The sequence below is a fragment of the Sinocyclocheilus rhinocerous genome, unplaced genomic scaffold (assembly GCF_001515625.1).
Source record: "Sinocyclocheilus rhinocerous isolate Xijiao unplaced genomic scaffold, SAMN03320098_v1.1 scaffold680, whole genome shotgun sequence".
In the NCBI taxonomy this organism is placed as follows: Eukaryota; Metazoa; Chordata; class Actinopteri; order Cypriniformes; family Cyprinidae; genus Sinocyclocheilus; species Sinocyclocheilus rhinocerous.
The window spans coordinates 148,617-161,974 of NW_015637539.1; the positions used below are offsets into that span (position 1 = coordinate 148,617).

Genomic DNA, 13,358 nt, shown 5'->3' on the forward strand with positions numbered 1-13,358 from the left:
GTAGGAAATTTACAAAATATCTTCATGGAACATGATCTTTACTTAATGTCCTAATTGTTTTTGGCATTAAAGAAAAATCTATAATTTTGACCCATACAATGTATTTTTGGCTATTGCTACAAATATACCACAGCGACTTAAGACTGGTTTTGTGCTTCAGGGTCACATATATAAAACATTTTTGTTTTATTTCAGGTCTTATTCACTTTCATTATACTGTCATAAACTCAAAGTAACTCGATCGAGTCCTGAGATGTGTTATCGCCACAGTCATGACTTTTCATGCATTGTGTAGCTTGTTATTCAGGCCTAACGGTGTGTGTTTGTCTTTGTTCAGAGCTGGAGGTGGCGAGGATGAGCACAGACGGAAATCTTCCCGATCTGAAGTTTCCACAGACGGGAGGCCAAGGGAACGCCATCCACCTGTCAGCCAACACCCTCAAACAACACGGCAGAAACGGTACTATATAAAATTTAAATCTAACTCAAAATATTAACACAAGCTATAAACGTAGATCGGTGATACTAAAATAACACTAAATAACTAATGCCACTTTCTTTCTCTGGAAACTCTTGATTTCCAATATTTTACTTGGCAAATAATAATAGAGGGCTAATAATGTATATCCTCCACACTTATTCCCATTTTATGAACTGGTTTCCTTGATCAGAAGTTTTCTAGCTGGGAACCGAATCCCATCTAATCAAAGCTCAAATTATTTCACTTCATTGCTCTTTTCCTCTAAGGGTTATGAGGCCATAAATACTGACTAAACATTCACTTAAAAAAAATAAAAAAACGTAAACTTAATAGATTTCAACTAGTTTCCAAAGCAACATTTTACTGGAAAAAATAAAATAAAATAAATAAATAAAAAATGGACACTTCCAAAACAACATTCTCTTTTTTCCATTTAGTCTTTTTCGTTAAGTACAAAATTAACTCAAGTTAAATAAAGCAAAACTAAAAATTAAAACCACAAAAAATAATAATCAAAGCTCAAATTATTTCACTTCATTGCTCTTTTCCTCTAATATAACGCCTGAAACAGGGCTTCGATCAGCTGGAGATGGTGTCTGCTCGCTCTCTATGATGTGCTAATGAAGAGTTTTTTAGTGAACTCTAAAGAGACCTGAGCCCCAGTACGACCCATCAGGCCATGTTCAACTGCAGATTGCACAAGTTTTGCTTTGTTATTCGGTCGCTTTGGCTTTTTAAAGGCTTTAGCAAGTAGCTGATCTCCCAAACGAGCTCCACTCCGATCGCTCGCGCGCTCTTTTCCATTAAGGGTCGATATTTGCCCACTTAAATTGATTTCCAGCAGCATTTTTTTTTTACCTTTATAAGGGCAAAGGTTTTCTAACCTTGCGTGTTCAGTATGCGTCATCTTTAATATCGAATTCTTCAATGTAATCAATAAATTAGACGATTAAACCCTAAAGGTGGCTACCAATCAAATTAAATTGTGATCAGTAAATTCCATCTTTGCACTTTGAGGTGGCACAGAAGCTGCATATGAAGTGTTATTTAGATAAAAAGTAATGTTAAAAAAACTTTGGGGTTGTTATTTATTTATTTATTTTTGAAAGGAACTGATACTTTTATTCAGCAAGGATGCATTAGGATGCAATTCATCACAGTTTCCACAAAAATATGAAGCAGCACAACTGTTTTCAACATTGATAATAATCAGAAATGTTTCTCGAGCAGCAAATCAGCATATTAGAATGATTTCTGAAGATCATGTGACACTGAAGACTGGAGTAATGATGCTGAAAATACAGCTTTGATCTCAGAAATAAATTATATTTTAACAGATATTCACATAGAAAACAGCTATTTTAAATTGTAATAATATTTCACAATTTTACTATTTTTACTGTATTTTTGATCAAATAAACGCAGCCTTGGTGAGCAGAAAGAGACTTCATTCAAAAACATTAAAAATCCTAAAGAAACCAACTTTTTTTTTGATGCAGCTCAGAGATGCCATGAATGCATTTACACTACAATTACATAAATACAAAGACACAAATGTTCTTTTAAAAGAACATTTTTAGGATAGAAATTTGAAATGATACTTGTAAATATGAAACGAGGAACTGTCTTAATGAGTGAGTCATTGAATCATTGACTCACCTGATTCGTTAAAAAATAGATTCATTCAGTAACAAAACAAAACCGCTGTGCGATGGTTCTGCTGTGGCTTTGTTTGGAGCTGTTATGACTTGTGAAATAGATAAAAAACAGACAATATTGTGTCTAAATTAAGACACTCAATATTAATGTCTCATCATTGAAATGTAGTATAAAATCAATATCACATTTGCAGTCATTGGGAAAAGCTGTACTCTTACATGTGTGATATGTTATGAATATTAAAAACAAACTCATACCGTGGCATATTTTTGCAACCGTATCTCAGATTTGGAGTTTTTATTAATTTTGGTGGCATTTTTGCCCCAAGCCTCCGTTCATGTCTGACCTTGCTCTCTTGAACCAATTTATTTAATTCCCTCAAATGTGAGACTTTTTTCAGCTTCTGTTAAGCAGCTAAATACTTCTGAACAAACTGAAACAAATGACCTTTGTCATAATGATGCTGATCATAATGACAGCTAACTAACAGCCGCTCTCTTTCTGTCACTCTGTTTTTCAGGGGAGATCCGGATGGCGTTCGTCCTGTACAAGCATCTGGGTTCGTATCTGTCCACTGAAAACGCCAGCATGAAGTTCAGCAGCGAGACGTTAAACACAAACTACTCTGTCATCGTCAACTCTCCCGTTATAACGGCGGCCATCAACAAAGACAGTAACAAAGTCTACCTGTCCGACCCCGTCATATTCACCATGCGGCATATTCAGGTACGGAGCCGAGCCGGCTTGTGTTGCGTTCACTCTGGGATTTGCTGTCGGAATAAAAAATCCCTGGAATAATCATTCTAGACCGTGTATGTGTGTGTGTGATTGGTTGGGTAACTCGGATGAAGAGGTGATGAATGAACGGTCCCTCAGTCACACCACCAGCATTTATGCCTGAATGATTTTTCTCCAAGCATTTTATTGAAACACACCCAAAAAATGACACACACACCATGATTAGTTCTGGGAATTCAGTTTTGACCCACACTGAATCTACACCCGCAGAACTCGTGCACTTTTCCACAGAATCGCAGCCCTGTCTGTGTATATGTGTTGTTTATATATATATATAGAGAGAGAGAGAGAGAGAGACACAGAGAGAGAGAGAGCGCGAAAGATAGATTTTGGCTAATTTAGCTAATATAATTCCATAGATTTTCTCCCAAAAATGATTGAAATATAAAATGCTTAAAACGTTTGTAAATTCAAGCAAATCGATTAGTTGGATGCTATTGATTAATTCTGTATTAAGGATGATAACTATGAATACGATGTAGTTTTAAAAATCATTGTAAACTCAAAAGAAAGTTACAATTTATTTAATAACCTGCTGTTCTATTATTTATAGTCCACTTTAGACATTTTACTAACTATAGGGCCCTATGATTTCCGCAATGTGGGAAATGGCGACGAAATAGCAGAATCCAGGCATAAAATTGTAATTTACCGTATAACCAGTGTTCGCACTATACTGTGGACTTTGGGGGAGCCCACTTGTTTTTTTGTCCGTGCGCTTGCTTACAATGGGCTTACAATGACTTACAAAGATACAGAACAGCTACAAGTTTATCGACACGAATTGATAGGTGAAACAACAAACAGCCACCCACAAATAGTCTATAAACAAAGCATCAGGCTGTTCACATGAACAACGGTTAAAGTTACTCGTTGTCAGGCTACAGAAGAATACCATAATTCCTCCATTCAATTAGGCCTAAGACATCGAGAGTCACGCAGAACAACCCAGCCACAACACATAATTGCGAATAACATGCCTTAGTATGAATTTTTGAGTTAACATGTACCTAACATGAGTGGAATTTGCACCGCAGCGCCCCCACACCTTGATGCTGTATAACGCAGAATGTCATGAAATTTGTCAAATTTTGGAGGGGAGGGGTTTGAAAGTGATTCCAATGATATCATTCCTCTGTGCTGTTATCATTGCAATTGTGGTGTGGACTGAAAATGAAAGGGTTTGTTAAATTTTCACTTTTTTATTAAAATATAAATTTAACTAATGTTTTATGCCTTCATCTGATTACCAGAGAAAAAATTAAAATACACAACACAGAATTATAAATTACACCTGCATGCTTCAAAATGCTGCTGAGTGATTTGTGATTTAGATGTAGTGTTAAATAAATAAATAAATAGTTGGAGTGATGATATGTAGTGTGTGTGTAAATAAATAAATAAATTAATTAATTAATTAAATATGGCTTTATAGATTAATTCATCTACTTAATTACTTTAAAGGGGTCATATGATGCGATTTCAATTTTTCCTTTCAAATTCATTCATTCATTCATAGAGCCCTAAAAATTTAATTTTAATGAAAACAATTGAATCCAGAAAAAAAATAAAATAAATAATAATAAGGGAATCAGGAAAAACTGAAATCGGTTTCACAGGGCCCTATAACTATAAATAACTTTGCAACTAAGTCAACTAATTCTGATTAGAGTATTAGTAGACTGTTAGTTTATGGTCTTACCAAGTATCATTGGGATTTCTTTCAAGAGGATTTTTTTTTTTGCAGCTGATGAATGATAAAAACATTGACAGCCAATCAGAATCCTGTTTTAAAGAGCTTGAGCATTTAAAGTAGCAGACAACAAAACCACAGCACAAGCTTAATTAATAAATAAATAAATAAATTAATTAATTAATAAATTAATTAATTAATTCATTCATTCATTCATTCATAGAGCCCTAAAAATTTAATTTTAATGAAAACAATTGAATCCAGAAAAAAAAAAATAATAATAATAATAAGGGAATCAGGAAAAACTGAAATCGGTTTCACAGGGCCCTATAACTATAAATAACTTTGCAACTAAGTCAACTAATTCTGATTAGAGTATTAGTAGACTGTTAGTTTATGGTCTTACCAAGTATCATTGGGATTTCTTTCAAGAGGATTTTTTTTTTTGCAGCTGATGAATGATAAAAACATTGACAGCCAATCAGAATCCTGTTTTAAAGAGCTTGAGCATTTAAAGTAGCAGACAACAAAACCACAGCACAAGCTTATAATAAACAGAACAATATTGTGCGTTGATGTGGACTTTAATATAGTTATCATTACAGTCATCATACTTGGTGTGAATGGGCTTTTACCCTTGTGAAACAAAAGTACGCTTAAGCGTTATTACAGAAATAATAGACTTTTAAAGAATGTACTTCTGTGAACTGAATGTAATGTTTTCAGACACTCAATGTGCATGTTAATTGCAATTAAATGACAATGTTTTTTAGTTTACATTTAGATTAAATGAGTTTAGCTGAACTTTAGAGTGTTTTTGACCCACTTAAGTAGGACTAAAGTACATCTTTATATGTAATTTCATACTTCTGTTGTCTTATGGTAAAATGGCTCATCCAATTTTATTGTTATCATTCTTCCTGCAATGTCATGATCAGTAAAAAAATAGATCCGCTGGTTAAAATCTGCCAATTCCCCCTCCACCAGCATTTATGCCTGAATTATTTTTCTCCAAGCTCTTTATTGAAATGCACGCAGAAAATGACACACACACAGAATCTCTGCCTGCAGGCTCGATTAGAGCTGGGAGCGTTATTTCCTGTTTGTGTGTGTTAGATTTGCTCACGGGAGAAAGATATCGACAAATCCACAAGGAATCTGCAGATTTTCACAGAATACCAACAGCCAGCCGCCGGAGTGTCTGTTTGTTACAGATTTGGGCTAATTTGATAATGCTTTAGCCACCAGTGCGAGTGCTTTACTCTCGGCTCCTCAGTTTAAAGCCATTCCTTAAAATTCAGTTTAATTTTATTTAATTTTATTTAATTTAATTTTATTTTATTTTATTTTTATAGTTTCCATTTTATTTAATTTTAGTTAAAAAATTGTGTTGATTTTTAGATTTTTTTTTGTAACTGTCTATAGTTTTTTATAAAAAATATAATAATAAATATATATATAATTGTACTTTTTTATAATTGATTTTAATATGACTTTGTTTTTATTAATTTATCATTTTTATTTTAGTTTTATTTTTTCATTATTTTCGTATATTTCATATATTTCATTATTATGACACATTTTGCTTTGGCATCTAGCTGTTTTTTTTTAGATTCTATTTCATTTAATGTTTATTTAATTTCAAGTAACTTTTTTTTAATGGTTTAATTTTAGTTTCAGTTTTAGTATATAATAACTATAATAACCCTGGTTTTCAGACACTTACCCTACTTACCCTTGTGCAAAAATGTACACTTAAGCATTTTTACAGAAATAATATACTTTAAAAGAAGCTACTTGAATGTGATGTTTTCAGACACTCAGTGTGCATGTTAATTGCTATAAAATGGAAATGTATTATAGTTTAAATGTATATCAAATGCAGTTAGCTGAACCATGGAGTACTTTTTGACTCACTTAAGTAGGACTTAAGTACATCTTAAAATGTAATGTCATAATTATTAGTATCTTACAATGTTGTCGTTTTCATCCATCCTGCACTTTCATGATCAGTGAAAATGAGTTCTGCTGGTTAAAGTCTTTTGGCATGTGTGGCAACACGTTTTGAACACTGAGTGTAACTCTTATTCTTGCCCATGTTGTGTGTTTCACTGTTTTTCTCGCTGACGCAGTTTCTTCTTCCTCGTCTTCCAGCAGTCAGAGGAGAATTTCAACCCCAACTGTTCGTTCTGGAGCTACTCGAAGCGCAGTATGATGGGCTTCTGGTCGACGCAGGACTGCCGGCTGCTGGGAACCAACCGAACGCACACCACCTGCTCCTGCACACACCTCACCAACTTCGCTGTGCTATTTGAAATGTAATGGTATCTCAGTGATTGTAAGACTATATGATGTAAGTCATCCCGGGCTGAATGTCTTTTGCTCTGAAGAAATCAGAAGAAAGACGTGAGGTGTGTTTATGTGGAGCAGATCTCTGTGGAGACTGTTTATTGTTTGCTGATGACTCCAGGCTGTGAGGTGCATTGTGGGAGATCAGCGGGTGGGCGGTCTTTATCTCTCCATATGATCCATGATCAACGGCGATTCCCAGCTGAGCGGTGCTCATGGCTCACGTGGACGTGAAGGTAGAGACACCACAAACACATCTGTCCCAGATATAAACATCAGACGATTTATCTGTCAGCACGTGAAAACACTGCATGCCGATCACAGCAGAAATTGTTTGTAAAACCATTTTTGCTCTCGCTTCAGTCCAACAATTTACACATTGCAACAATTATGCATGTTTTACAAATGAACAACAGTATTACGAACACCCCCAAATATGTAATATATCTTATTAAAATGTTTATTGCGATTCCCAGCTGAGCGACTTAATACACGCCGAACAAACACACATACGCTGGTGTGTTTGCATTGTTACTGTTGCTTTCGGTTGGTTTTGTGAGTTTTTCAAAGGCCAACATGATGCTTCTGATGAAACAGCTCGACGCCTGCTGAGTTTTTGTGAGTCGCTGCCATGCATTGTTTTCAACCGCTCACCTATTAGTGCCATTTGACTATTTCTGTGTTGTTGTTTCTCTATTGATGTCTATTGTTGTGTCGGTGTGGTCGAGCGCAGGGGTTTTTCTCCGTCTGGCAGGCGTGGGGTCGCATGGGACGGAGCCTCAGCCAGGTGCATTTAGTCTAAAAGCTTAATTTACATTTTCCATTCAGAGCCCAGGTTCGGCTTTACCTGGAGAGAAACAGAAGAACAATTGACAGGAAAAAGTGAAAAACAGTGAAAAATAAGGGGGAGAAAAGACATTTTGACGGATGAAAGAAAGGCCCCGTGGAGCGCCGTCGACAGATAAACATCAGACGATTTATCTGTCAGCACGTGAAGCTATTATGTATAATGAATTATAAATAAATTATTGTAATTGCTAAAATGCATTATAATATTTTAAATCTGAAATTGGTTGATTACTATGTGTTTTAATGCATTATACTTTCTAAAAGTGTAACAATGCATAAATAAGTGTTGTAATGTATTATAACTGTGATTTTAATTATTCATGAGATCATACAGTGCATTACAAGGCATAATTCATGCATTTAAAATACTTTTATAATGCATTATGTATAAAGGCTTCAAGTGTTACCCAGGGTTTTTAGGTTTTAGTTAAATAAAACCATAAAAATAACATTTTTGTTGCTTGAAATAAAATAAATATTAACTGGAAAAAAAAAATAGACGTCTGGCAGGCGTGGGGTCGCATGGGACGGAGCCTCAGCCAGGTGCATTTAGTCTAAAAGCTTCATTTACATTTTCCATTCAGAGCCCAGGTTCGGCTTTACCTGGAGAGAAACAGAAGAACAATTGACAGGAAAAAGTGAAAAACAGTGAAAAATAAGGGGGAGAAAAGACATTTTGACGGATGAAAGAAAGGCCCCGTGGAGCGCCGTCGACAGCCGTGGCTCTCGAGAGAACGAGAGAGAGGAGTAGATCGCTGACAGACATTTTGATTAGCAAGTGAGAAGGGAAAACTGCAGGTCTCCTTCAGGTCCTGGTGTTTAAAATAAAATCTCGCCCCTCAGATTTAATTTACAGTGTGTGAGTCACATCTGGAAGTAGAGGTCAATGAATGGTGAGGATTGGAGACACACGCCCACCACCGAATTGGACACGCCCCCTCCATGCTTGAACACGCCCACATTTGAGCATGAGCGCCAGTGTTGATGTTGATAACTAAAACTATTACAAAAATTGTTCATAATGGAAACTAAATGGCTAGAAAACATAAATATCAGATGAAAAACTAAAAAATTTAAAAATAAAATAAAAATAAGTTGAAGTACTAAATTTACAAAATCTACAACTAAAGAGAAAATAAATTAAAGCTAAACAGAAATGTTTAAAATAAACAAAAACTAAAGAAAATGACAAAATCAATTTTAAAAACTACTCCAACTTAAATAAAAATGGAAACTTGATAAAAAAAAACTATTATTAATTACAATATTAATAAATATTATAATAGTTTCTAAACAATAATAAAATAAGGAGGACGCACGTCATCAGAAATAGACACGCCCACATTATGCTTAGCCACACCCGTCACATTTGGCCACACCCCATCATGGGTTAGTTCCATTCACTACAGGCTTGAACACACCCACCTTGGGCTGAGTCACACCCACATCAGACATGGAAACACCCACTATGGGCTTAGCCACACCGACTGTAGATTTGGTTTGTGGGCATGTCTTTTTTTTAGTCCAAAATTGGAGCTTGTGGTCCTTCAGAAAAACAGTTCTGAGTGCTTGTGTTGTCAGGCGCACGATCAGACACGTAAACCGGATCTCATTAACTAGAGAGAGAGAGAAACAAAAAATCTGCCTGTGTTTTTTTGACAAATTAATCTTTTTGTGCACGAAAAAAAAAAAAAAATCTAAATACTTTAGAAATGTTGCCTTGGCTACTAACTGAAACAAAGTAAGTTGACATACTACAATTACTAAAACTAAAACCGAAATAAAAATAATTTGAAGCAAATTAGAAATATTTAAAAATAAAACAAAAGCACATTAAATTACTAAAACTTCAACTAAAATTGAAACAAACTAACTTTTGTGAAAATGTTCTACAATTGTTTTTACACAGGCAAACATGGAAAAAAAAAACTAAACAGTAAAAAAAAAAAAATAAATAAACTTAAAAATTAGAAATGTTGACTTATGTATAAGTCGCTTTGGATAAGAGTGTCTGCTAAATGATAAAATGTAAATGTAAATATGAAATAAAAAAATCTGAAATACTAAAATCCTAAAACTAAAGCTGAAATGTAAATAACCCTTGTTAAGGGAAAAAATTAAAAGTTAACAATTAGAAATGTTAAAATACAATAAGTTGAAATACTAAAATTACTAAAACTAAAATTGTAACTAATTTAAGCTAAATATAAATGTTAAAATAAAAAAAAATAAAAAAAAACTTCCGAACTGCATTGTACAGGGTTGGTGTCCAGGTCACGTAAAATTTTCAAAATAAATATATTGTACTGCAGAACTTTAAGCCACACCCTTTTCAGATATGACCACACCCATTTAGGCACAGCCACACCCACATAACCGTACAGCCTTATAGATGGGTTTCATTTTCTGTCCATGCATCCATTCAGTCATGTGTTCTTTTCACTCTGAGACTGTTGAGGAGCGAGAGCGAGGTCTTGCGGGTCGATCCTCAGAGGTGAGCGTTGTGATGTTGCCATGGCTGCAGCGGCGGCAGTGATAGCGAGAGCCATATTAATGGACACATTGAGAGCGCTGGAGAGATGCTGAGTCTGGGGACAATGTCAGACCATCGTCATCCATCAATCTTAAAGGAGGCCGCTGGTCGCCATGGTTACCTCATGCTCTCATCGCAGGGTTGTGCGTGTGAACGGCGACAGAATTACAACTTGTTAGGACGAGGAAACGAGGACTGATTGAATTCTGAGTGAAATGTGTTCATGTTTACAGCTCTGAAGGCCTTCATGAATGACTGAAATCATTCAACACATTCAGTCTCATCTCAACTAAAGCAAACTTAACATTCATCTCGATAAAATTCCTCCTACTGCTGTTTAACCTGTGTGAACTGTATGCCTGTCTGGGAAAACGTGATCATGTAAGAGAACCGATGAACTGCTTCTGGTGATTGTTGATGTTGTAACTGGTTCGATGAAACAAAATGTTCAAAAGAACGGATTTGTGGAAACTTCTCAGCACTAGACTGTGTGTGATATCAGCTGATACTGAGGGAAGAAGAACACAGACAAGTTATAAATCTACCAGATCTTGAATCTGGAAGCACACACACTGTTTTTTTTTTTTGTTTTTTTTAGCCATTATGTTTAGTAAAGACTCCAGCAGTGCAACACTTTTCGACTTCTTGTTTTAATATCATTTCTGATTTAAACTTCAGCAAAAATGCTGATATTGTTCAGTTCAGTGAATCACTTCAATACTCTGATTCAGTGACTCATTGGCATCGTCTCTCAAAAATGTTCATGTAAGTGTCCATGTGGCATTTTCTTACATTACTTGTAATATATTTCTCAAAATATTTTAGTAAAAACTTGTATTATTACTGAATATATTGTTATTGTGATGCATATGAATGAAAATGACTAAATATTGTCATTCCTTCCTTCCTCTTCTTCTTCTTCTTCTTCTTCTTTTCTTCTGATTCCTTGGTTTAAGACAATTCAATATCGAAAAATCGGACCAGCTCATCTTCAGACCATGCTAAAAAAAGCTGTGGAATTAAAGTTGATTAGTCAAAGCGTTCTCGAATAACGCGCAAGCGAATTCGACGAAGAGCACACCAAAGTGGACGTGAGGCTATATCTCCATAACGCTTTAGCACATTCAAACCAAACTTGGTGTGTGTTATAATAACCAGGACCTGAGGTTACCTGCACAGTTTCGGCACAGCGCCACCTAGTGTTCTGGATATATGAAAATTTGACATTTTTGCTTATAACTACTGAATATTTTGGCCAAAAATCACAAGACTGGTCTCTTTAGTTTCGGTATGACATACTGAGTTGAAAAATACCCTATTTTTTTTTTTATCATGTTGGGCATTTTGAAGTTTGACATAAAATGCTATTGCAGTTGTCACTGGGGAGGTACCTTTCACTAATATGTACACTTTAGGTGTCAATATGTACTTTTAAGGTACTATTATGCATCCTTTAGGTGTAAATAAGGTACAAAGGTGTGCTTTTTTTCACAAATGCCACCCTAGTGACAGCTTTTGTACCTTTTTTTTTCTGTGTGTGTGAGTGTATGTATGTGTGTTTATAGACACATAGATTTACTTGAGCTCAGCGTTGACTCTATAAAGTCTGAGACTCGCTGTGGATTCTGCTGAGCAGGCTTGAGCTTTTGATTTACTTACAGCACTGACACACACACACACACACACTGCTGTTGAATGTAGAGGAGATATAGCGCTCAAGGGTGAGTGGGCCTCAGGAAGAGTGATGTGTTATGTGCTCAGCGGCCCTCTGGGGCTCTCTCACACACACACACACATATACATATAAGCTGTGTACTGTTTCCTATGCAGTGCTCATAAATATTCATGAGCTGTGTTCTTCAGAAATGCTGACATCCAGTCTTCCAGACTCAAAGTCTTCTGGGATGTGTCCCATATCAGCTGTGCTCTTCTCCCCTGGCTGTGTGGCCTCCGTAGGGACCCTACAGAGGGAGTACAGTGGGAATCAGTGACGCCGTATGCGGGATCTGAGCGCTTTAACTGCAGCACGATAATAAATCAAACTGACTGTCACACGCGCTTAACAGAAAAATACACAATACATGCGTGAAGATGGTTTTGTAGGGTTATTAACTGTGCTGGAGGCTAGTTTGCAGCTTTGCAGTAAAATATACTCTTTTTTTGTTAATATAATTAATTACACCACAAGATATTAACAAAAATGAGCTACCTACATTTGTCTGTGGGCAAAGGTTAACCATCAGTGTGAATACCTGAATAGCACTGTTTCTATTTTTATTGATCGATTGATTAGTCCCTAGAATGATAAATAAATAAATAAATAAATAATTCTAAATTTTAAAATTATGGCTGGGTACCTAGAACAATAAATAAGAGAAAAATAAAAATTATAATTTGTATGATACAATTAAAACAAATATATAATAATGTTTTTTTATATAATTATTTATATATGATACAAATATAATAATAAATGTTAAAAGGTATAATATTCATTCATTCATTCAATTGTATTGTATTTTATTTATTTATTTATTTATTTATTTATTTTATTTTATTTTATTTTATTTTATTTTATTTTATTTTATCCTACTATCCTGGTGTAAGCATCTGAAATCGTTGCTCTGATGTGCTGTAATTGCTGCTTGTAGCAATATTTTGATATCCATGTGTAATATTGCTGTTCAGAGGGATCGGAAAGCGTTCTGATCTGTGTCTCTCTCTCTGCAGACGGCAGACTCGGTTCATGATCTGCTGCTGGACATCATCACGTGGGTGGGAATCCTGCTGTCTCTGGTCTGTCTGCTCGTCTGCATCTTCACCTTCTGCTTCTTCCGCGGCCTGCAGAGCGACAGGAACACCATCCACAAGAACCTGTGCATCTCGCTCTTCATCGCTGAAACACTCTTCCTCACTGGCATCAACCGCGCGGACCAGCCGGTAAGACACACACACACACACACACACTCACACACACACACACACACACACACACA

General features: G+C 35.5%; 1 protein-coding gene across 1 annotated transcript in view; it reads left to right on the top strand.

Annotated features, from left to right (window-relative positions):
- Positions 1–13,358, top strand: part of LOC107749000 (adhesion G protein-coupled receptor L3) — a 170,676-nt gene that overhangs the window by 120,442 nt on the left and 36,876 nt on the right. Inside the window, exons 9-13 of the mRNA XM_016564038.1 lie at positions 338–460; positions 2,661–2,866; positions 6,786–6,935; positions 7,190–7,216; positions 13,093–13,302. Of these exons, the coding sequence (XP_016419524.1) occupies positions 338–460; positions 2,661–2,866; positions 6,786–6,935; positions 7,190–7,216; positions 13,093–13,302 (716 nt within the window). The remainder of the gene's footprint in view (positions 1–337; positions 461–2,660; positions 2,867–6,785; positions 6,936–7,189; positions 7,217–13,092; positions 13,303–13,358) is intronic.